The sequence below is a fragment of the Coloeus monedula genome, assembly GCF_965178545.1.
Source record: "Coloeus monedula genome assembly, chromosome: 7".
Lineage (NCBI taxonomy): Eukaryota > Metazoa > Chordata > Aves > Passeriformes > Corvidae > Coloeus > Coloeus monedula.
This window is the reverse complement of record NC_138787.1, coordinates 30,687,343-30,710,322: the sequence shown is the minus strand read 5'-3', so window position 1 is coordinate 30,710,322 and position 22,980 is coordinate 30,687,343. Positions and strand designations below refer to the sequence as shown.

The following is a 22,980-nucleotide window of genomic DNA, read 5'->3' as shown; positions in this document are numbered from 1 at the left end:
CATTATGTCATTCATGCAAAAATTTTCCCAAATTTGGTCACTCAGTAGCCCTCTGCCAAGTTCCAGTTTCATGTTCATAGGAACCTGTTAGGTATCTGGCAGTTCCTTTTTCTCAACATTAAATATTTTCTGAGCATACTCATCCCCCATTCTGAGGGCCAGGTATTCATGGCAGGCTCCACATGGAAGTGCCAGGACTGAGCATCTTGTCCTCCTGCTCTTCTGACCCACTAAGGGCCAACAAGGCACAAGGCACATGATCTGAAAACACCATTCTCTCCCTTGCTGGTTTTTTTGTGCTGGACTCAACAGAGAACTGGTAATCTGAGGCCAATGAGAAATGAGAAACCTAGAGGTGGTAAGACATGCTTTTCATGCCCCAAAGAATTATGAAACAATTGCAGAACTGCTTTGTAGTTTAGTTAAGGCCCATATACTCTAAATTCAGCGAAGTTACTCCTCATTCTTAAGTCAACAACTGCATTATCAGCCAATACAACAAGCAACAGAACAAACCTAAGTCATCATTTAATGATGCAAGAGGATTTTAAAAGCTTTTAATGATATAGAAATGGTGACAGTGCTCTTTCCTGTCTACATTTTAATACTTGGAAATGTAAAGTACACTGCGGAACCATAAGTATAAAACTGTGAGACAGTAAAATATTAAGATTCAGACAAGGAATTACAAGATGTTTTCTTATGTGCCTTGAGGGTTTTGAGTCTTCAGGGTGTGATTTTATGACATCTGCAACCTCTTCTCCAGGAGGCTCAAAAAATATTCTCTTAAACAAAATCAAATGGCAGCCAAAAATCCTGTATCATCATTTGATCGTAGAAGCAGAAAGTTCACAGAAAAACATCAACTATCATGAGATTTGTGATAGAAGTGCAAGATCCGACAATCCTGACAATAATTGATTCAGATTTGAAGAAAGAACCTGAATTTAATTACACTTAATCCTGAGAGAAATTATTCAGGTACAACGCTGTTGAATGCATTTATCCCAGTGATAATAATTTATAACTTTACCCTGCCATACAGATAATTGGATTTGATTCCCAGGGTACCAGGTTTCTGCTCACTCCATCAGAAACGCCTTGGTCCAAAAGGGTACGAAAATATTGACTACAAAACTAGAAGAGTATAATGAATGCTATAGGACAGTGGGACACACAAAATCTCATTTACAGGCATAGCAATAGGACACCTACATTACCCAAGAGTTATGCTACCAACAATCACTTAGGGGACTGCTTCCAATTTATGCCTCTAAAGTGTTATTACCACACCAAAAAGTCCTTGTTTCAGCCTATTGTATGTATTGTTAAATAAGGCCACTTAAAAAAACCCCATCAAAATTATTGTTATGCTTAATTGACTGCATTTTTCATATTCCTTCAACTGTATGAGTCAGTGTTTAGCAGAAGGGATCCTCTTTAATGCTTTCACATGAAACAGGCAGTGATTCAAGTCTACTGTAGTATAGAAAAGCAACTCTGAGCTTACATTACCCATGGGGATATCTACATTTAAATGACTGCCTAATTCAACACTACCTATTGTCCTGAAGAAATTATAGGAAGACTGACTACAAAAGGAAACAGTTCTTTGATAAGATCACTTTTTAAAAGTAGGAGCAGTTAAAAGTTTCTCAGGTGGTGGGAATCTGAGCAGTTGCATGTGGAGATGAAGAGGTGGGCAGAGTAGAGGTGAAGCAATGAGAAGTTCACAGTCAATCAACTCATCCACACCTGGGAATTACCACATCAGAAATACAATTCAGCTGTGCAACGAAGACTGTCAGAAGAAACATGTTCATTGTAGGAAGATATTTAAAATAATTCCAAAAAAAGAAAAAGTGTCAGTAAGACTGATTCTTCCTACTTAATTCTCCCTTTCACCAGTTCTTTCTCAATAGATTAATCCAACATGAAATAGTGAGAATTTGTGAAGCTTAGATGAAAAATGCTTCCAGGCCATAGTTTCCTGCATCAGGGCCAAAAAAATATGAAGGGAACCTTTTTTCATTTACAAGGACACAAGAGAAAGAGTTGTTCATAGTTTAAGAAATGGTTTTAAGAACTACAAATGATGAAATTAATAATGATGGCTATTATTAAGGAACTAATAATGCCTTCTAGAATAATGCAAAATACGTCAAGTGTTAACCAGGTTAGCATGGCAACCAAACTGCTTTCTCCCCACTCCAGGACACTCCCAGGAGATGGGTTTAGATGGTCATAGCGAGTCCAGCATCAGGCCCAGCATGGCAGGTAGGAGGGCAAGGGAGGCCTGTGTGAGCACCATGACTGGAATGGCTCCTGCTAAACAGCAGCAATGGACCTCAGATCTCCCACTATTTTACTGCTGCTGCAGCAAAAAAATTCTTTGCCTTGACATCTGCTGTGATTTAAATTGATTTGTTATTATTTAAATTTACCTGTTTTATGTTCATATTGAAGAATGACAATTACATTGGTTAACTTGCCATTTTACAATACACAAGAAGGGCCCAGCAAGGCCAAGCAATGACTCATTTTTACCTAAGCCAATTTATTTATAGCATTAAAAGGCAAATACAGATCCAAACACGTGCTAAGGCTCTCCTGTTGTAATGCTTTGCCCTTTGCACCAATTCCCCCCAGCAGTCTTTTGTTATTTCACTGTGTCTGTGAGGATCCCCAGAGCTGGCAGACAAACACTAAAACCGCAGCAACTTCCTCACTTAATAGTTTTGGCAAAAAAATGCCGAGGTATTGAGTTGTGTGGCTTCCACCAGCACAGAAACATGTCACTGAAGGAGCCAGGTAGTGGCACACAATGACATTCACTGAACCTGCAGAAAATCAGAGTGTTTGGCCCCTACAGGAGTGAATTAACACAGGGGTAAGTAAGTGAAAACTTCCCCTTGCAGAGCTCCTGGGCATCCTCAGACTTTGGGGAACTCTTGGAGACTGAACAACTTTATCAACCCAACTCAATGGCTGTCATTCATTATCATGGACAGGGATTCCTGTGTTCACCCTGACTTTACTGTTGTCCCAGCAATGCTACAGCTCTCTTGACTGTCCCTCTGGAGAGAGAGTCACAGAGTCATAGAATAGTTTGGTCTGGAAGGGACCTTTATAGGAAAGAGGCACCCAGAGTCTGTCCACTCTGGATCTCCTTAAAAGTGAAAAAAACTAATTATTGAGCTTTCCAAAAAGACATCACAGAACCAATCTGTCCCACAAGAAAACATTAATGAGGCAAAGATTTAGCATTTACTCTCAACATCTAGTGAGCAGCATTGATGCTACCACAAAAGACTGGTTTTAAAAGTAATTTTTTAAAAATGTGATTTTTTAATACATCTGCATTTTTATTCACCAAATCAGAGCTCATTAAAACCAGGTGTGCAGAGCAGGCAAACTCCCTTCTTGTTGAAGAAGAACAGGAGTAAAATGCACTACAATCCAAATCCCTTCACATAGGGAGGCTTTACTTCCCAAGGCCAAATTAGCCTACACAATACCAGTAACTATCTTTTTTTCACTAGTCATCACCTGCATAGGTGAATCAAGGTTAATCACAGCAGGAAACTGTTATGAAATAATTTTTACTGAGGATATAACCAATTAAGTTTCCCCAGTGGCAAACCAGCATAGTGTTTGAGCAACTTTGGGAACAACAGCATTATCCACAAGTTGAAAGTTAACTGTATTTTAATATATTGCAGAAGCAGGATGTTAAAGAAAAACCTTCATGTACCAACAGCTATAATGGACATGCTGTAATTCCATCTTCCATACACATATAAACAAAGGTGTGCATGCACCTTCTACTTCAGGGGCTCGCCAACACGCTGAAGCCTGATACATGCAACTTGTTTGTAACATGTAAATCAACAAGCACAGGCAAAGCTTCAGCTTCTCAGAGTATCTTACTGATCAAGTGTGCTTTTGCAAACAGATGCTGCAGAGCATGAAAACAACTGTCCTGACTAATTCCATCTCTCTCACCAGAAACCCTATCTTTAAAAGTCACTCACCACTGAATGGCCTTTGGACTGCAGAAAATGTGAAGTATGCTTTAATTACATCCCCAGTGGCCTCCCATTTGATGTCCTGTCCACTGTATCTCTGGCAAGACAGTCTTATCTCTGGATATTTTTCAATTACACTAAACAGCATTTATTCAGATCCTCACTGATTCACTGTATCAGTATGTGGCTGTTTTTTCTTTAACAGTTGTTTTGAAAAGTCAAGTCTGCCTCATTAAACAATGTAAGATTTCTAGTAACACATAATGATATTGCATACATTAATTAACTGTACATTTAAATGGAATCCTCAGAGGATCACGCTGCTGGCATGTTTATACCTAATGAGTTAATATCAACTCATGTTCTTACAAGAGAATTCTTGTTTTCTAACAATACATCCTAGATGTGATTAAGCACCACTTGATATTGTGTCCCTGTATTTTAGTGTCCTGTAACACTCATATGCTTAATTCACATTTTAATTCCTCTTTACAGCAGTTACTCATATGCATGAAATGAACTGGATAATTACAGCCTGTGTGGTGAAAATGCCTTTTCTCTGTGATCTGAGTTTTCAAAGACAGCCTCTTGCAGCACGCTACAATACACAGCAAAATTCCCTCATGCACATCTTACCTCTTTGGTGTGGGTATGGAAGGAGACTGACATGTCCAAGAGAAGTTTCCTCTGTTCCACCCTCCGGACAAAGTCCTGAATCCGAACTTCCAGATGCCGGGCTGCTTTATAGATCTCTTCAGGGTCACATTCCCCAGTTTGAGCCAACTGCTCTGCAGCTTCCAAGAGCTTGTCTGCATTGGTGTATGTATTCTACCAGCAAACAAAGCAAGAAACACAGTATGAGTAATACAACTGTGGCAAGTAAACCCCTGAAAGAGGCTGTTTATCCTTAAGGCATGAAAACGAGTGATTACCAGAGTTTTAAAACAATAGCAGCATTTCCTAGTGGCATTGCCATCTGTGAAAGGAGAACGTGTAAAGCCACGTAGACTAATCCCTGAGTACACATGAAATAATTTCTTATTTGAAACACACCACTCCAACCCAATCCTGCCAGGCACAGCAATAGGACTTCCCACTTACTTATTTCCAAGTTCCCTGCAATTTCTCAAAGATAATGCAATGAAGCACGCGGGACTCACCAGCTCAGGCTACCATGCCTCACGTGACACTCAGCCACCAGCTCACTGCCATGGCCTCTCAACTGCTCTCACATTACAGCATGCAATCATGCTAGCCAGAGATGTCTCAGCCCCAAGAAATATTTGCCTTTCACTGGCTTTTGTGAGACAGACCATGTCTTCAAGCTCCTTCTATGCTTTTTTCCTCCTTCTGCTGTCCTGCAATGCATTTCTAAATGGAGTGAGTCCATGCGATTTGTCTGCAGCTGCCAGTATGTAAAGCTGATTTCCAGTTTGCCCAGGGCACGTACCTGCCCTGCAGTACCTAAAAATTTGAACACTGCACTGTCCTGAACAGCTAGGGCCCTTGTGATATGAGGTGTATGACTCCTACTTTAGAGAGAGGGAACAGAAGAACCCAGAAGCAAATTAATGTACCCAAGATATGCCAGACTGTCAAGTAAGAGAGGGGAACTCCATTCAACTTACCTCAGGTTTCAAGCTACCTACCTATCCTTTCTCTCTCTTTTTCACATTTCTGGAAAACACCACTCAACTAATACACCAGAGAGTCTCATAAACAACAGGAGAAATGGAAAGGGAGTGCAGTCATCTTCTCCAGAACCATGGAGCTATGCCTTCGTCAGCTATGTTTAGCAAACCAAACATAGCCAGCCCTTGCCATCATATAAAAGCTTTCTTCACTCAAAATGAGGCCAACAGCTCTTTGGTATTCAACACTTAACAAAAATAAGGAGAGACAAAGATACCAACTTAAGGGTGCTTCCATTACTGGGCTGGATCTTCAGAACTTCTTGGCATTGGCTTAAGACTGCTCCCGGTGGGAATTTTAACCTCTGCTTCAATAGAGGCAGAATTGTAGCACCTTCCTTGTCAAAATCCTCCTCAGTTTAGAAATGCATTAACTTGATGCATATACACAAAATACCTTTGAACACTGTGGACGCACATGTACTTCTGAGCCACACACGAACACTGTCAAAAATAAAAGCCATGAATCAAGCCATGCTGTTCCTACTTAGGTAATATCCTGCTGCAGCCAACAGTTGTTGTTTGAGAAAATATTCAATACAGAGATGGAACACTGACCTCCAAGTGTTTAATGGGGGAAAATATTTCCAGTTATAAAAAGCAAAAAGAAAACATCTCATTCAGTGTTCATCTTCCCAGTTTCTGAGGGCTGACTATAAATATCTGGTATTTGCATTTCTCCTTTTGGATTGTGAAGAACATATTCAAGACAGTTTTGTTACCAATTGTAAATTTTTATTCCCTCACTTTCAGGCTACTGCTATAATGGTTAGGCTGTTAACAGCAGCAAAATTTTATGTTTTAATAATCATTTTTTGGAAACCTCTTTAGCTGAGAGTTTGTAAAAAATGTTCCATTTAATGTGATCTGAATTAGGGTCCGGTTTCACTTAACAGCGTCCTTTCTGAATGATCCTCTTCCAATAGTATTTGGAGTGTATGCCAAAGCTAGCACTATTTTTCAAAGTCTAGTCCACCCCCGGGTTTTTCACACATTACCACTACAACAGCTCACACAGCAGTCCAGCTCCCTGAGCAGAAGACTGTTCCTGCTTTTATATGTATTATTTAGTTTACTTGTAAATGCCTTCCTTTTCTCCATGTGGCACAGATTTGGGACACAGAACACTTTTGTTGAAATACAGTCTGAACACAGCTTTGCTGCATTTGTCCCTAACACATTTAGGTCCATCTCTGCTGAAAGCCATCACAGTTTACTGACTCCAACATGTGCTGTGTTGAATTACCTAAGGATGAGATGAGTTCACTGATACAATGACCAGATGTAAATACGCTGGTGAAAAGGGTGTAGGTTGGACCCTAGACTTTGGGGGAAAAAGAATGCAGACTGGCCTTAAAAGAAGCTCTGGCTTCACTGCACAGATAATAAAAGATGTAGCAGCCCCTCTGCATTGCACAAGATTTTCTGAAGGCAAAGGGGATTTTCTGCAGGGAAGCTGGTTGGATGTGGAAGGAGCCACACTTAGTGTTTTCCCTGGGCTGCGACATGCACTCTCAGCATACAGGGATGCTTCCCTGAAGAATTCATACCTAATTTTGGATGTGTTTGCATAAATGTGTCATGCACAAAAAGTTTGAACACAGAGCATTTTGAGTATGGAGTAATTTTTGTTCACCTCTTCTGTCTCTGTCCACTGATGTCACAGGTAAGTGTCTGGATTTTAAAAACAGATAAAGTTTATGATAGGAAAAACAACTAATGGTTATATTCCTGCTCATTCTAGAAGGAAGGCCTGGTGCTGAGAGATTTCCAGCTCACTGTTGCAGATTTAAGAGACTTAGATACATTTTAAATAAGCAACCACATTTGGGAGTTACCCACCCCTCTCCTTGAGCTCCTGAGGCTTGAGCTCCTGAGGCCAACGTGCTCATGAAAGGACTGTCCTCTCTTGTCAGCTGTCGAGATGTACACATAGCACAGGCCAAATAAGCCAGAGGTTACTCATTTGCTAAGGGCCTGCTCTATTTCTCTTCTGTTTGTTTGCTTAAAGTGCACATAAATCATACCAGAAGTTGTTACACATATCAAATATTTTAATGCACAACTATTTCTCTACAAGCACTGAACCAAAGCGCTGTTGAACCTGAGAGCTTCATCCTGGTTGGTGCTATAATGCTGCACTGCTTCCTTGCTCCCTACATTTTCATCCTGAGCTTGCTCTCTTGTTAGTAAGCTCTTGGGGGTACTCACCCTTATTTCGTTTGAAGCACTTTGTACTTTTTTGGTGTGACACAACCCTGGATCAGTCAGGGTGGGAATCCAAGAGAGAATTAAGTTTTACAATGAAGAAAAGCATGAAATGCCTCCTTGTCCCATCATCCCCAGCCAGAAGAGGTTAGCTCAGATTCCCAGCCCTGCTGAGATCCGGCTGCAGGATGGGCTCTGGCGCATCTGCAAACTGGCATCACAGTTCAAAACTTTGGAAGAAGGTAAGATCTAATGCAACTGCAGAAGCAAATTTTTGCTACTAGAAGGACAATCATGGCTGTCCCCTTTTCTGCAAACTACAGATCCATGGAAGTTTTCTGTAGTATTCTGAAGAAGGTGACACCAAAAATGACTAATCCCTGTAGAAAGGAGATCCCATGAAGAATTTCTCCAGTTCATCTGTGGAGATTAGTTCCTCACAAATAATAATAGCATGAGTTATTCAGAAAAAAAATAATCTATGAGGCATACAATGATATGCTTTCTGAAATGTTAGGGTTGTGTGGCATTTTTTCTTAATATTGTATTAACCCACAACAGAACTGTCAGGTGCAAACCCTTGAAATTCTCAGTGAACTGCTACAAGGCATTCTACACTTCTGCACCATTTCATGCACAAAACCAGCTTCCACCTCCTATCTCTTAAAAATCTTTGTAGACCAATCTTTGCATAATGACCTATTTCTATCATGAAATCTGCAAACACAAGGAAATATACCTATATCTTTGTGATCTTCCCCACATTTTTAAGGCATCCCTCAATTTAGTGCAGCATTTTGGTTTTGGCCCAAGTGGTTTTACAGAAAATTATTCCATGTAGTTTTTATCTACTGCTAGGAACTACACGTGCAACTAGTTTATTGCTGCATGTTTCTAGGCTGATTACACTGAAAATAGCTGCGTCTAGTGGTAGTCCAGGGCAGAGTTCATGGCCTTAATCTGGACAATTTTTTTCCAGAAAATCTCTCCCTGCACACTATTTTACAGCAGTTTATTATATTTGAAGGGTTTTCATGGTAACTGTCTCCAAGTTCTCCAATGTGTTCTGAACCATTCCCACCAGCCAGAGAAAGATGTTGGTTGTAAACATGAGGAGAAACATGAGGGAGGGGAACAGGGCAGGTGATCAGATACATGATCACATTAAACACAAACTACATGCCCTAGACTTCACTTCCCAAGTAGATGACGAGATAAGGGGAATGAGGTAGCACTATCCTGTATCAACCAAGTTCTGGGGCTGTGCAAGGCAGTTCCAGGTTCCTTGTGTTGATTCAGAGAGCTTTGTCACCAGGGTTTTACCACGAAAAAGGCATGGAAGAGATGGCATCTCTGGAAGCCAGTAAGTACCAACTAGAGAGAGAAAGAGGACTAGCTTAGATCTGATATTCTTGACTAAAGACCAGTGATGTGAATCCCTTATTATGCCTGCAGGCTGAAGTTTAGGAGACTTATTAGGCTTTCTCTGAAGTGATATCTCCTTTATGTTCTTTAGAGTTGTGACTCGACTCTTCAACGCCAAAGATGAAATCTCTGTATCAGCACTCCTGCTGGGAAGTTGGGATGTTGAGACAAAGTTCAAAGCCTGATCCATCTCTTACTGAAAGCAGTAAAAAGGATTTTACTGACTTCAGGGAGAACTGGGTCAGCCTTCTAACAATCTCCCCAAGATCACAGGAGGAGAGAAAAAAATGGCAAAGAGCTAAAAATAGTAGTCTGGAGGCCTGGTACCTGTTCTGTGCACAGACAGTGAGTAGAACTCCTGCCCAAAGAAACTACAGCACGATTCACATTGGCAAAACCATAACTATAGAGCTGATTCTGCAGTTCTTGTCAAATCTTATAAACTATTGTTATCCTTAATTATGAAGCTCAGTTACTGCTATCAGATTCTTTTCTCAAGCTACTTTGTTAAAATTAGCTCCAGTATTTGTTGAGGTTAAGTGATCTCACAGTTAGGCCTTTGTGGAGAATTATATCTTTAGTAACTTGATATTCTAAAGCTAAAATAAGTGACCACAATGAAACATTTCTTTGATAAAGAAATCTGGGGTTTAAGGAAGCATCCATCTTTGTCAAAATTCCTCCTCCCTTAAGAAGGGCAAAGGCTAAGTGCATATGATGATCTAATATAAGTTGTGATTTTATTCCGTTTGAATTGCGCATAATCAAATCAAGACACATATTCTTACTTGTGCTCTGTGGCTCTAATTCAAAACAGACTTACCAGGAATTACAGTTACAGAAGTTCAGGCAGAACATCTCTCTGAGGTCATGCAGCCACTCACTCTGTCAGTACAAGATTGTTCCCCACTGCACACTAGAATGGAAACTTCTTCAGACCTTTTAAAAAAATATCCAGGCTAATGAAGTTTCCATCAGCACCTTCTTCTTCTTCAGACTGTTCTTCCCTTAAATACGGCAATTCATCTTTAGTTTTTCTTGTCATAATTTTACCCCAGTTCTCTGTGCACTCATATCATGCTGATACTAATGACTACTTTACACCTCCAGTAATTTCATTATTTCAGTGAACTGTATAAAATGCTATGTATAATATACTGTATATAATATGTTTTAAATATAAGCATATGGCATTTTTCAGTATTAATTAGATATGAATGGAATGACAAGGTGGATACAACCCAGAATCCTCACTGACCATTGTGAAGAATCAGGTATCTTTCCATGCATTGTTACTTTTATTTATGATTTTTCCCTCAGGGTTCACATACAAACCAAGATGAATTTATTATTTGAATTTAAAAGAGTGACACTTACACATTACATCAATTGCTGAAATGCCAGATAAATTGATTAAAAGCTAGCTTCAAACTAATAAATAAGCAAGATTGGAATTAATAGTGGGAATACATTAGCTAAAAGAATTCCTCTTAGTGCTGTTTCATATTGAGTGCTTACTTTAGATTAAAAAAAAAGTTGGCTATGGTGTATTTCATCCCATCAATTGTTCATCTTAATCAGGAGTGCACTCATACATCAAGTAGAAAACACTCCCATTACCACAATCATGCTAATTAACTCCAGTGTGATCACAACCATTACTCAACGAAATGCCAGTGAAATATACAGTGAAATAATGTCTTAAATTATATCTAAAATCACACACATCATCCAATATTAGTAAGTATGTAAAGACACATAGATGCACATCTGTGTGTACATACTACAAATACACAAAGAACAAAAGCTGGCTTGGCAAAGATGTACACTTCTCAGCCCCTTCAATGTCATCCTGAGACCAAGAGAGGTGGACAGCTGGGAAAGCAAATTACATGGAGGCTCATTTTGTGCTTATAAGAATATTTCAGTTTTTATTTTCTGCCACCTTACTGCTCTTCTGGTAGAAACATATCCAAACAGAATATCAAAATGAGATGATGAAATACCCCTGCTGTTTCACTATTTTATGGTCTTTACAAGGCTCTATAAGAATTAGGAAACATATTTGAAATTGATGATTATTGGCTAGGTTTTATTCTAGTATTTTATTCTTGGTAATATACATGAAAATAGCTTGGTCCCTTCACTTTGAGACCATCCTTGTACAGGAACAGGAATGTGAAAGTGAGCAGCAGCAGGGAAAGAAGGACAATGAAGACAACAAAACAATTGTTCTGGTACCAAACATGAAACCAAACTGATTCTGCTCACTGTTATGCAGCACAGTGAGCGTACCACTAAAACAGAATTATCACTGCCCAATTTCATAACTGAGTAACTTGCAGAGTGTACAACTGAGAGCTGCTCAAGTGACTGTATGGTAACTGAGCCTTTGAAATTCAGCAAAAATGAGGAAAGCATTTTCTCTTGTGGAAATGACAAGGGAGCACAAGAAAGCAAACTGTCAGGAGTGAAATGCAGCTCCTTTTGAAAGCTTCTTAAATGATTAATATCATCAAAAAACCCAGGTGGTTCACAGCAAAGCTCCACAACTTCTTTATGATAGGGGCAAAAGGGAAAGCAGGTGGTGAAGAAATTAACATGCAGCAACTCCAAGGTGAGCAGCAATTCAGGAGGGCATGGTATTGTTTTCTGTCCCAAAAGCTCAGTTCACATCTTTTCTGAGCCCTACAGACATGAGTGCAATCATGACAGCTTTATCAAGTCCAGTTGGACTCCAGAATTGAAGTAACTCCAGGCATTCTGGATTTAATATCATGCTCATGGTTCGGAGATTTCAAAGACATGGCAACAACAGTATTCAAAGGCTTTGGGCTGTCTTCAGCACTGTGAAAAGCCAGCACCAAGTACAACTGGCATCATGGTTGCCTTGAAAACAGAAGCAGAAATAAACTTGTGAGAATGTGAATTCTGTGCCTGTATTTTTATAAAAGCTACTTTAAATAAGATAGCAAAGCATTTCCTCTCCATTTCCCTCACAGCCACTACCCTGACTCAGCTATGCTCTTATTGCCATGAATGTGGGGACAGGCTATTACATCTTTCCTGAAGCCCATTTGAAGTGGCATGGGACTGTTCATAGAATGAGATAATGTTTAATGGACGAAAATTCGGCAAAACTTTCACCCACATTCTCCTGAGCTTTCAGCTTAAGAATTTCTACACAGCTGAATATTGAGACCAGGCAGTCTGGAGCACAAGACAGTGCTGTATATACATCACATAACAATAATTCTTTCTGTCTGGTAACATATGACAAAAATGCAACACAGCCTGCTGCAAAAAGCTAAGTGTACCACTAATGCATCATAGGACCTCCAGATTTGCAGGGAGCTCTTTTTTGCCATAAGTGAAAAGCCACCTCTGACAAGCAAACTGATTGTTGACAGAAAAAAATACAGAGGAAGATACACCACATCCTTTTAGCACAGTTAGTGCACTGCTGCTACCTGAGGAAGGATGCCGAGGTTTAATTACATTTTTGCTGCCACTCCTTTGAAACACAGATTTCCTCCCCAACATGCTGCATTGCATCAGCTCCCGTACACCAGCCCAGGTGGGAGTGGTGCAGGAGATGCTCTTAGTGAGGGCATCACATCATGTGGTGCCATGTCCTAGCACTGTCTATATTCCCTGGACATTCAGAGGAAAGCAGGGAGCCTCTTGGTGTTCTCCTAGATCCCTCCTACTTGCCCTGTTAAATTTAACTAGTAGCAAGGAATCACTTAAAAATTCATCACTTAAAAAAAAAAAAAAAATCACTTTCCTTCCAGAATAAACCTCACACTTCAGTACATTGCCTGCCAGAAACAAACACACAATTAGAATAAAACACCGACACTTCTGTTCACAATTTGGATAATTCCATTTGGCAAGAGGAGGCTTCTCAACATACTCTATGAACAGGAATAGTAACACACCACTTAGATAACATCCATCTCCATCTCCCTGCTCTCTGGACCTCAGATAATTGCATGGAGAATGCCCCTCTGCTATCTACAATAATAAAACAGTCTCCTTCAGCTTCAATTAAAGTTGAAGTAACTTTTTATTTCACCTCCTTGTTCTAGCTGAGCATCTTTAGGAGCAGGTCAGCAAAACGGTCCCTTTGGATTGAGAATCTCTTCACTATCAACATTAATTCGTCTCTCTGTCGTGCTTTACACACTGGAATTTGTTTCAAATGAGTAGAAACCATTCTCTGAATCTTACTCAATTTATAAACCCATTTTTCACCACTGCTATTTCTCTGACATTTGAACTGTCTGTAAGGCTTACCCATCAAATTAGTTCTTCAGAGGTGCCACCAAAGCAGGATGGACTAACGGCTTTGTCTTCCCCAAAACTTCAAAAGACTAAAATCTCCTGTAACACCTAGGGAGATGTATTGCATACTTACACTGAGGAAAAATGGAAGGAGGTTTCACTACCCTGGAAGTAACAGAACATTTTATTTATTTTATACCAGACTTTAGAAAAGTTCCAGACAGGAACTAACGTTTTTCATGTTGGCCAGAAAGCACTCATATGGGGTCCATTTAAAAAATGTATTCTACTGTGTGAATGAAATTCAATTCAGCTTATCCATAAGCACAACAAAGATTTAGAAAAATATCACGGTTTTATTTCTGGCTCTTATTAGGGGGCCACACATGATCTGAGATAAATATATCTTAATAATGACTTACAGTGAGAGATCTGGTACAGAGGCATTCCCACCAGAAATTTTCATGCTATAAAACATACTGATTCTTGGCAAGTGGTAGATCTCCATGAATATCAGAGGCATATGAGATACTGCCTCTGTAGTCAAGATCCACCATATCCTGATGGCTTTCTACTGTATTCTTTATTTAGTGTTGCTGAGTCCTTCCTTCTCTGTATCCAATCCCCTTCAAAAATCCCAAATCAACCCCCAAAGGATAAGACTGGCCATGATACGAGACAAAAGCAAAGATCAGAGAAATTCTCTTTGAGTTGTCTTTTGATCTCTCTCTGCCTGCTGTCCCTGTGCCAAACCCCAAACAGTAGGATCTGGGCACCTACCCCCACCCTGGAGACATGTCCAGCAGGTCCAAACTGCAAGTCACTCTCCTCCCAGCATTCTCATCCAAAATCTCCTTTTTGCACATCCCGATGCTAGCACACAAATCAGATTCGCGTCTGTGCTCTGAAAAATCTCTTTTTTTTCTGTCCCACATTTACATGCGCCTGCCTATAAAAAACCCCTTAAATTTGCAATGGTTAAATGACCCACTGACCCAATTCCCCATCCCACGGGGGAGCACACTCAGAAGGGATGACTGGCATTTCAGCGTGGCTGCACAGCCCTGGCCGTGCTGTGGGGCTGCTTCTCTCCCGTTTGGTTTTCAGTGCATGACAGAGGAGTGGAGCCCGAGCAGTGCCCATCACTCAGTGTGCACTGAGGAACTGTGCTGTGGCACAGATGAAACTGTGAATCCTTTGGGAAAGGGCCTGGAACTGGGAGGAGCAGCTTTCCACCCCAAGTCAGAAAAGGTTACCTTTTTCCAAAGGAGGAGAGTTATAAATGCATTCCTGGCTGGGTAGCATTTGTCTGAGCCACTTTTGTGGTGGGAACAAACACCTACCTCTGATTTTCAAGAGGTTTCAATCAGATCTATTTTGAGCCTAAAACAAACCCAAGAAGACAACAGAAAGTAACACTGAGATTGTACCAGACCCTTCTCCCCCACCGTGGAGCACTGCAGGTTTCCAGTCCTTCCTGTACTTAACTTTGATGTGTGGGCATTGACAAATCCAAGCTCTGGTTTGTCAATATAAATCCTGGCCACTGGCAAAACAACCAGGGGCCAGAGGCCAAACGCCAGTGGTGTCAGCCATCTCTCCTCTCCAGGCAGAGACACCCTTCATTCCACCCAACAGTGCACTCGCTTCAGCTGACACATTTAATGTGAAGGCTGCACTGCCCATTCCCTGATGTTAACGAGTCACAGCCACCCTTTTACACTGCGTGCTTCTGAACTGAGCCTTAACTTTACTCCAAAGGAGGCAACAGCAGGCTCGGCTCTCCGCTTGCTGCAAAGCTGTGGATCTCACCAGTGTGACAAAGACTCACCTACACTGTACAGAAAAAAAACCAGCACTGACAAAATCTCATGCACTGGACAAAACACCCTAATAAAAATGAGAGTCATGTGTTAATAGGAGCTGGTGCCATTGTTCTGGAGCACGCAGTGGTTTCTGTTGTATCAGCTGCATACTAAAACAGGCAGTCATGTTAAACTAACACGTGTGCACATGCTCACTGACAGTTCAGAGACACCTCCTGTCTCAGTTCCTGACTTCTTGCAAATTCTGTAATTTCTTTCTCCCCAAACAAGCTTCATTTTAAATGTAGAGGCATGACAAGGATGATTCTGCCTGCTTTCCTCGTGTCAATCTTCGAATTTCTCTCCCTACCTCAGCAAAGGAGGAGAGGGCTCTGTATGTGGTGGTGCTCTGAACCAGACACTAAACAAAGGTGCCTAAATGCCTTGAACCAGAAGCCATTTCCATAGTGACACAAAACAGTGCTTCCTTGGGACTTGGTTACGCAAAACCAGACCTCACAGACCACATGGAGGGCAATATTAATGGCTGGGCTACAAGCACTGAATCAACAAGGGAACTATTTATACACACATTAAGATTTCTGTCCCTATTCACACATGTGTAATTCCAAAAGAACTGTGTAAATCCATTGAGGTTTCCCTATCTTATAGAGGGGAAATTGAGATCTGAACACTCTTCCAGGAAAATAAAATTTAAAAATAGGTTTATATGCAATAAAATGCTGGTTGAATATTTCAATTCATGTATAATCAGTATAAAGCCTCTGCAATAGTCTCGTAAGGCAAGTGTAGTTTTTAGACAATTCAAACACCTGATGTGGGACTAAGAGAACATCCTTCATCTGGACAATCAGGGATCCACAACTGGGAAAGAAGAGAGGGACAGTCACACTGCCAAGCAGCTTCTCTGCAGTGCAGAGCCATTGAACTAGATTCTCCACTCTTTAGAACAAGTTAATTATAAGCAAGTTGTCTGAAATTGGAATGTGATTTTGTTCTAAACCTTGTGCAGCAGAATGATCAATGGAACTCGGTCTATTTCCAGAAAATTTGCACAATGATAACAAATACTTAAAATTTGTCCTTGAAAATTATTTTGCTCTGTTGCTGCATACAAATCTCTTATATTGGCTTAATCTACATGAAATTTCCTTTTTACCAGTGCCTGCAAAGCAGCATACTTGTGATTGGCAGCAATGTCATAACCAGTTGCTGTGGCTCATGTTGTGCTCTTCTCCTAAAGCCACCACTGGCTGGCCCAGAGGCAGCAGCACAGCCCGGGGCAGGTCCTTCAACTGCACGAGAACAGAATCACAAACTAAAAATGCTGATACGATTCACAGTGTCACTCTTTTCCCCTGGAGCCTCCCTGTTATCAATAGCTACAAGAAATTGAAGCATACCAGTCCACCATCATTACAAATGAGACTTGGACATTGCTGCAATTAATCTTCTGGAATCGATAAGGTACAGTTTGATAACCCACTGACCTGCCAATAAGAAGAGCACAAAGAAAAATGACCAGAAAGTTTTAAAAGCCTTTAGATGATGATGTTTTTCATCAACACAGACAGGTCAGTCAGAACAGCAGCAGTTCTTTTAAGTGGGTATATTTCACAGAAATTGTCAGAGGTAAATACCTTTTGTTTCAGCTTTAGGTTTATTCAGTTGATACATCAGTATCATAATTGATATATTTTTAGTACTCAGTTTATATAACATATCAGTGCTATAATTTTCCAGTGTTCTCTTTAAGAAGTTTTGGGCCTTGAAGAAACAAATTCCAGGATTTATCTTCTTTAGAAACATTGGCTGTCTTTTCTGATTCAAAAAGAAATCAGTTCAAAATCTCAGAATTCACCACACAATAGAAATTCTATTTTCCAGAACCTCCAGAATTAAAAATATATATTTCTTAAATAGCTTCATTGTCTCCCTTTCTGCCATGGGAAGAGCATTATGCATTTATAGGAAATCAAAGGAACGTATTTTAAAGACACAAAAATAAACCTACCCAAATAAACCAGTGATAGGAAGCTAGCTCCTGGCAATTGTGAAAAAAATGCACTGTGTTGCCAAGACTTGAGATTTTATAGGGAGTATTTAGATTGTGAATCATGCTGCAGGAGGTTTAATGAAAAGATTCAGCTGTCAAGTGCTTTTGGAAGAGAAAAAATAGGAAAGAAAATCACCTTGAGCTGAAGGAGAAATACACTGAAATGCAAACTCAAAGACATGGCATAATAGACACAGCTCTTCATATGACTGCCAGGAAGATCTCTGTGCCATTATAGAGCCTGTCTAAAACAGGTTCCCCACTACCACTAGAGCATGGAGTACCACTGGCCACCAGTTCAATTCCATGGCTTCCAGAATATTTGCCAGGCTGCTGCTACTGGAGTCTCCATGGGACTGATATCCATAATGTGCTCTGAAGAGTCCTTCCTTCACACTTCCTCAGGGAAAACACATCTCACATGCCCTGCTTCTGACTTAGGTCTGGCAGTCGAGTCCCCACAGCATCACATCTGACCCAGGCAATCTGCTCAGCCCTTGTCAGCCTTTCTGGTTCTTGGCCCAGGCTATGCAGAACCATTTTGGTATCTCTGCTCTTGCAATGCAGATACGCTCTGAGGCACCCAGAGGCTTCTAGACTTCATGCACAGAGTTGTAATACAGCTCCCATGATAAACTATCCAGCCCCCAGGTATTCTGTTAGAAGGTTTTGGATCCAGCAGTCCCTAGATAACCTTCACAGACAGCCCATGTATTGGCAATTCCACTGATCTCTGCTGGCTGTGACTGCCAGATGCAGCCTGATGCCAGCCAGGAGGAGAAACCAAGAGTTCTGGAGCTCCTGCACCATGCTACAAAGGCCTGTGTAATCTTCTGCCAGTGGGCATTTTTTCCTCTTTGTGTAGGAGTGAATACATTTACATAAATGAAGTGAACAGGAAAAAGCAGATTATAGCTTCAGAACTTGCTAATGGCCACGTAAACGATGATGAAAATAAGAGTAGATCTGATTTTTTGTTGCCTGTCTCATGCTTTTGTTATTTTAAAAAAGATTTGGCATTACTGAAAGTACAATTATTTTTGCCAACTTTGAGCATATTTCTTACCAGGTTTAATTGTCTGCTTTCTCCCTGTTTTGGGTTAAGATTTCATCCTACATAAGATTTTAGTCACTCAGCCCAAAGGGAAAAACCCAGTATACCCAGCAAGCTATTCCTTTCAACAACCAGATAGGTCACAAAACTGTAAAAAGTAAAACAAAATAATAGTTAAAAAACCCACCCTGGGACAATGCTTCCTAAGTGCTCATTATCAACATGGACTCTTAATTTATTCCTAGCTGTTTTACATCAGTACTGAACTTCATGCCAAACTTTAGAACAACGACATCCAACAGAGCTGGAATTTGTATGGGAAAGCACTAGGTTTTTATCCTGAAGGCCAAACAAGTAGCTGTTTGCAATTCAGCTTTGGCCCGACTATTCCATTACCACACTTAGTTTTAAAGCAGTTCAAGTAAAACTGTGTACGACTGAGAGGTCACACAACTCCATTTTTACCTGCAAAATTTCTTACTGGACTTTTCACATGACAAACAACATAATCATATTTTTTCAACATATTTGCACCTAAAGTTCTTTTTATCTGCAAGGGCTTTTCAAAAACTCTGAACTGACACTATTTGAGGAACAGCAGAATGGCGGAAGGGAATACTCTAGAAAGGAATCAGTGGAGAACAAATTGCTTCTTAGATGAGGAATATCACCTGAGCCTTGATTTCTTATAGCTGATACAGGCCCTTGGTTTGCAAGGTCTCTGCTGAAAGCCTTCATTTACAGAAAATACATTTAACTCCCTGAGATGAATAAAAGGAAGAGCTGAATCTTAAAGGAACTGTGCATGTACACATAACGGTAACTTTGATGATACAAACCTACAAAGCCAGTGTTCAGGTGTTTAATCATCATCTTCCAAAGTTGTCTAGGAGGAAGGCAAGCACAGATACCCAAGAACAGGAAAACTGAATGGCTTCCCAAATGCCAGAGTGCAAAGTCCAGCATTTTTTCCACATTTTGTCTGGCTCTTCTTCTTTGTAATAATTCAAGAACAGTCCACTACATTGCACTTATACCTTGGCAGAATGAATCCCATAAAGCTTTAAAAGTCAGGAATAGAAGATCCAGCCATGTACCTACATCAAAACTGTTTTAGACACAAGGCCTGAACCAAGAGCTGCTGCACTGGACAAACCCCATGAACTCTGATGGCCACACAGCCTCCAGTCACTCTTCTTACTGTGTTTGATAAGAAGGGACAGCCTTCTTATTTTGAGCCAAGGCTGTTAAGAACATGTGCTGTGTTGCGATATTTCATCTTATAAACATCAGTGCCTTTGGATTACCATGAAAAATACACCAACTGTTGCATGAAAACACACACACAGGTACTGAGTGCAAACCCAGTTGTAGCTGTGAGCTGAATGTGGCCCAAGAGCCTTGAGAAAAGCTCCAAAGATCTGAGGGCAGATTATCCCATAAATACAGATGACAAGCACCACCTTGACTTGAACCATGGACAGCCCAGGTCTGCATTTAAAAAAATGAAATATTAGGGGGGTTGTTTTTCTGGGTGACCTTGAACAACGTGGGTTTTGGCAGGGGTGGGAGAATACCACGGGACAGGGAGCGAGCCAGCTTCCACTTCTGCTTCATTTCACTGCGAGACAATGTTTGGTTAGTTTGGATGAGAAACATCGGCTCTGTTTCCCATTAGGGCTCAAGGCTCTCCAGCGCATTGCGAGTGCCATCTGCAGGTGGAAATCCGCACCGGTTCGCCGGCCAAAAGGCGGATAAACCTGAACGACAGGAAATCTTATCGGTAAGTCTGAGGGAAAAGCTCGGAAAGGCAGAAAGGCGACAGAAATGCTCGTTTCAGACCATTCACGAAACCACTCAGACCTGTGGCAGCAGAATGCAAGGGATTGTCAGAGCAGCTTCCCAGTACCTTTCCTAATTCGGCAGCAGCACAAAGGCAGCAATGCTCTTTGTGAGCAGAGGATGCTGAGAAGGCCACCTTAACCTCTGATTGCTGGGAATGCCACAAGAGAGGAAAATGATCTGTGACCCTCTCTTCATATACAGAGAACAACACATGCAGTTCAGCTAGGTAGTGCTGAAGTGTTGGGAGAATTTTCCAACTGGAAGGCATGCCGTTTTCAGGATAAAAGCCCTGAATAAGGAAAAGTTAAAGAGCCTAAAATAAAATTGTCTTTTCATTTACAACCGTAACTGGCCGAACTACAGCTATCTGATTTGCAAAAAATAACTCCAGCCAAGCAAAGAGGCCATCATTGGAACACTGTAGCTACATCCACAGTGATAGTCCTTTGGTGATGTCTTGATAATGCCAGGCTACTAAATTTCAGGGCACAGCAGGCCCTGTGCTGTGCCGAGGTTGGCACTTCCACAGCAGCAGCCTGTGAACAGTATTAGCACCGACCGAGAAACAGTTGCAGGTATATACAAGACAACAACCTCCCTCCCAGGAGCTCAGGCTTTTTAATCCAAATTCAAACATTTGCCATCTGTGTGTTCCGTGTAGTATAAATACAGGCAGAAAAATTGCCAGAGCTTTGTCTAAACAGCAGTTATGAGAGAAAGAGACCCCAAATTACATTTCCTACTGCCCACAACACAGCGCTGTAAAATCACTGACATTTTTCTGAGCACAGCTGCATGCAGGAATGGGATCTATTTGGGCCATGCCTGATTGAATCATTACATCCAGATTTATCAATCTGCAGTTTCTAATCAGACTTAGAGGGAGCACGTTCCACCTCTCAATCTAGTGCCTTGGCAGGTCAGTCAATCAGAGCATTTCTCAGCACAGCAATGCCAGACACAAGACTCTGGTAAACATGCAGTAAGGCAAAACTAGGAATGTTTTGCCCCCTGTTAAAAATGTCAAGAAGACTCCTGAAAATTGCTTCTAGTCTGACCTTTGCAAATGCCCTCCTGAAACAGCAAGAGATAAGAACAAATATATCAGAGCCAAAGAGAGAGTATTTTTGAGAATAAATTTATACTGTATGGCAGGCTAAGCATTCTTATCAGAGAACTGCCAATAGAAAATACTATTGCTTATATTGTCAAGCCCACCAGGTGTGTCAGGTGAAGACTTTTTATATTATTTAAGAAAAATAAACATAATCCTTTTTATTGCCAGTAAAGCTACTAATTAACATCCTGATGAGGGGAATGGGCAAACTCAATAGTTTGTTGAGGAGGATGGCATATCTGCTTTATTACATGATTATATTGGGAAAAAGTCCTGTTGGTTATCCACCCTAGTCATGGCAAAGATGTTTGCTAGCTTGAGAAAAATAAAAAATATTTAAACTTAGAATTAATTTCCAACCAACTCTAAAGTGTTAAGCATCAAGAAGGGAATTAGGAAGAGTAAAAATTGGTCATAATCAGAGTAGAAAGGAGATTTATTCCCCAACGGCAAAATCAACCCCACTAGAAGCTTCTGCAAGAGAATTCCAGGCGTGATAGATTTATGGCCTCTCCTCTTACCCTCGCTTTTACTCTGTCCAAAGCAAAGAGTATTGTATTCCCAAGTCCTTGACCTCAGATAAAGCCTGAGATTCCTTTCACTTTCCCTCACTGCGTGTCCCCATGTCCATTTGCCAGCACCACATTCCACTGTCACACTGCAGACAGGCCTCATAAATTAGCAATGATATTCTCATGTGAATGCACCAGAGGAAGCTATTCCTGTCAAAGCTGTTGGGGAGGAACCAGGTTCAATTTGTGTCAATTATTTGGAATTAGGAGGCATCATAAACTTCATATTCACAGCAGTCCAGGCAGAGCAATGAGATGCTCATTGATTCTACTCATCAGCTGTAAAGGAATCAGATTCAGAGGAACCCAAGAGGTTCTATAACCATGTAAATGACACTTCTTTCCTCTGCATCCCCCTTTGAAACACCCACCTTCATCTGAACACATGTGGTCACCCAGTGAACAGAATTCATTTGCTCTGAATTTGGCCTAGTGAAGTGAAAGGAAATGTGTCTCAAGTTATTCACAGAGAGATGTGCTGAAACGGTATAGAAGGAGGCCTAACAGGGAGGTTAGAAAAGTCTTCAGCAAAGTAATTATATTTTGACTTACCCTAGTACCTACACATGCAAACTGCACACTGGAAGGTTCCTCAGCTCTGATGAGGGGATGTATCTCCAAATTACATCAGCCAGGGGAGCAGTGGCCAAATGAGCTGTTGTTTCCATGTGCAGACAGTTACATGGCTGGCTCTCATCTCTACTGTCAAGACCGTGTTATTTTTCTGTCTCTTCTCACCTGTTCATAATTTGTTTCCTACATCTCTAGTTAAGTCATACTCAAAGAGGAGGTAGAAAAAAATGCTAACTGTGACCCAGAAAACGTGAGATGGAATGGGAATTATGAAGATAATGTATCAGAAGTGAGTGAT

At 40.8% G+C, this 22,980-nt stretch overlaps 1 protein-coding gene across 4 annotated transcripts in view; it reads right to left on the bottom strand.

The window, feature by feature from the left end:
* Window positions 1-22,980, bottom strand: part of KALRN (kalirin RhoGEF kinase) — a 452,901-nt gene that overhangs the window by 166,066 nt on the left and 263,855 nt on the right. For all 4 annotated transcript variants that reach the window (XM_082284833.1, XM_082284834.1, XM_082284835.1 and 1 more), the window contains exon 11: window positions 4,665-4,856. In XM_082284833.1, coding sequence (XP_082140959.1) covers window positions 4,665-4,856 — 192 coding nt within the window. The remainder of the gene's footprint in view (window positions 1-4,664; window positions 4,857-22,980) is intronic.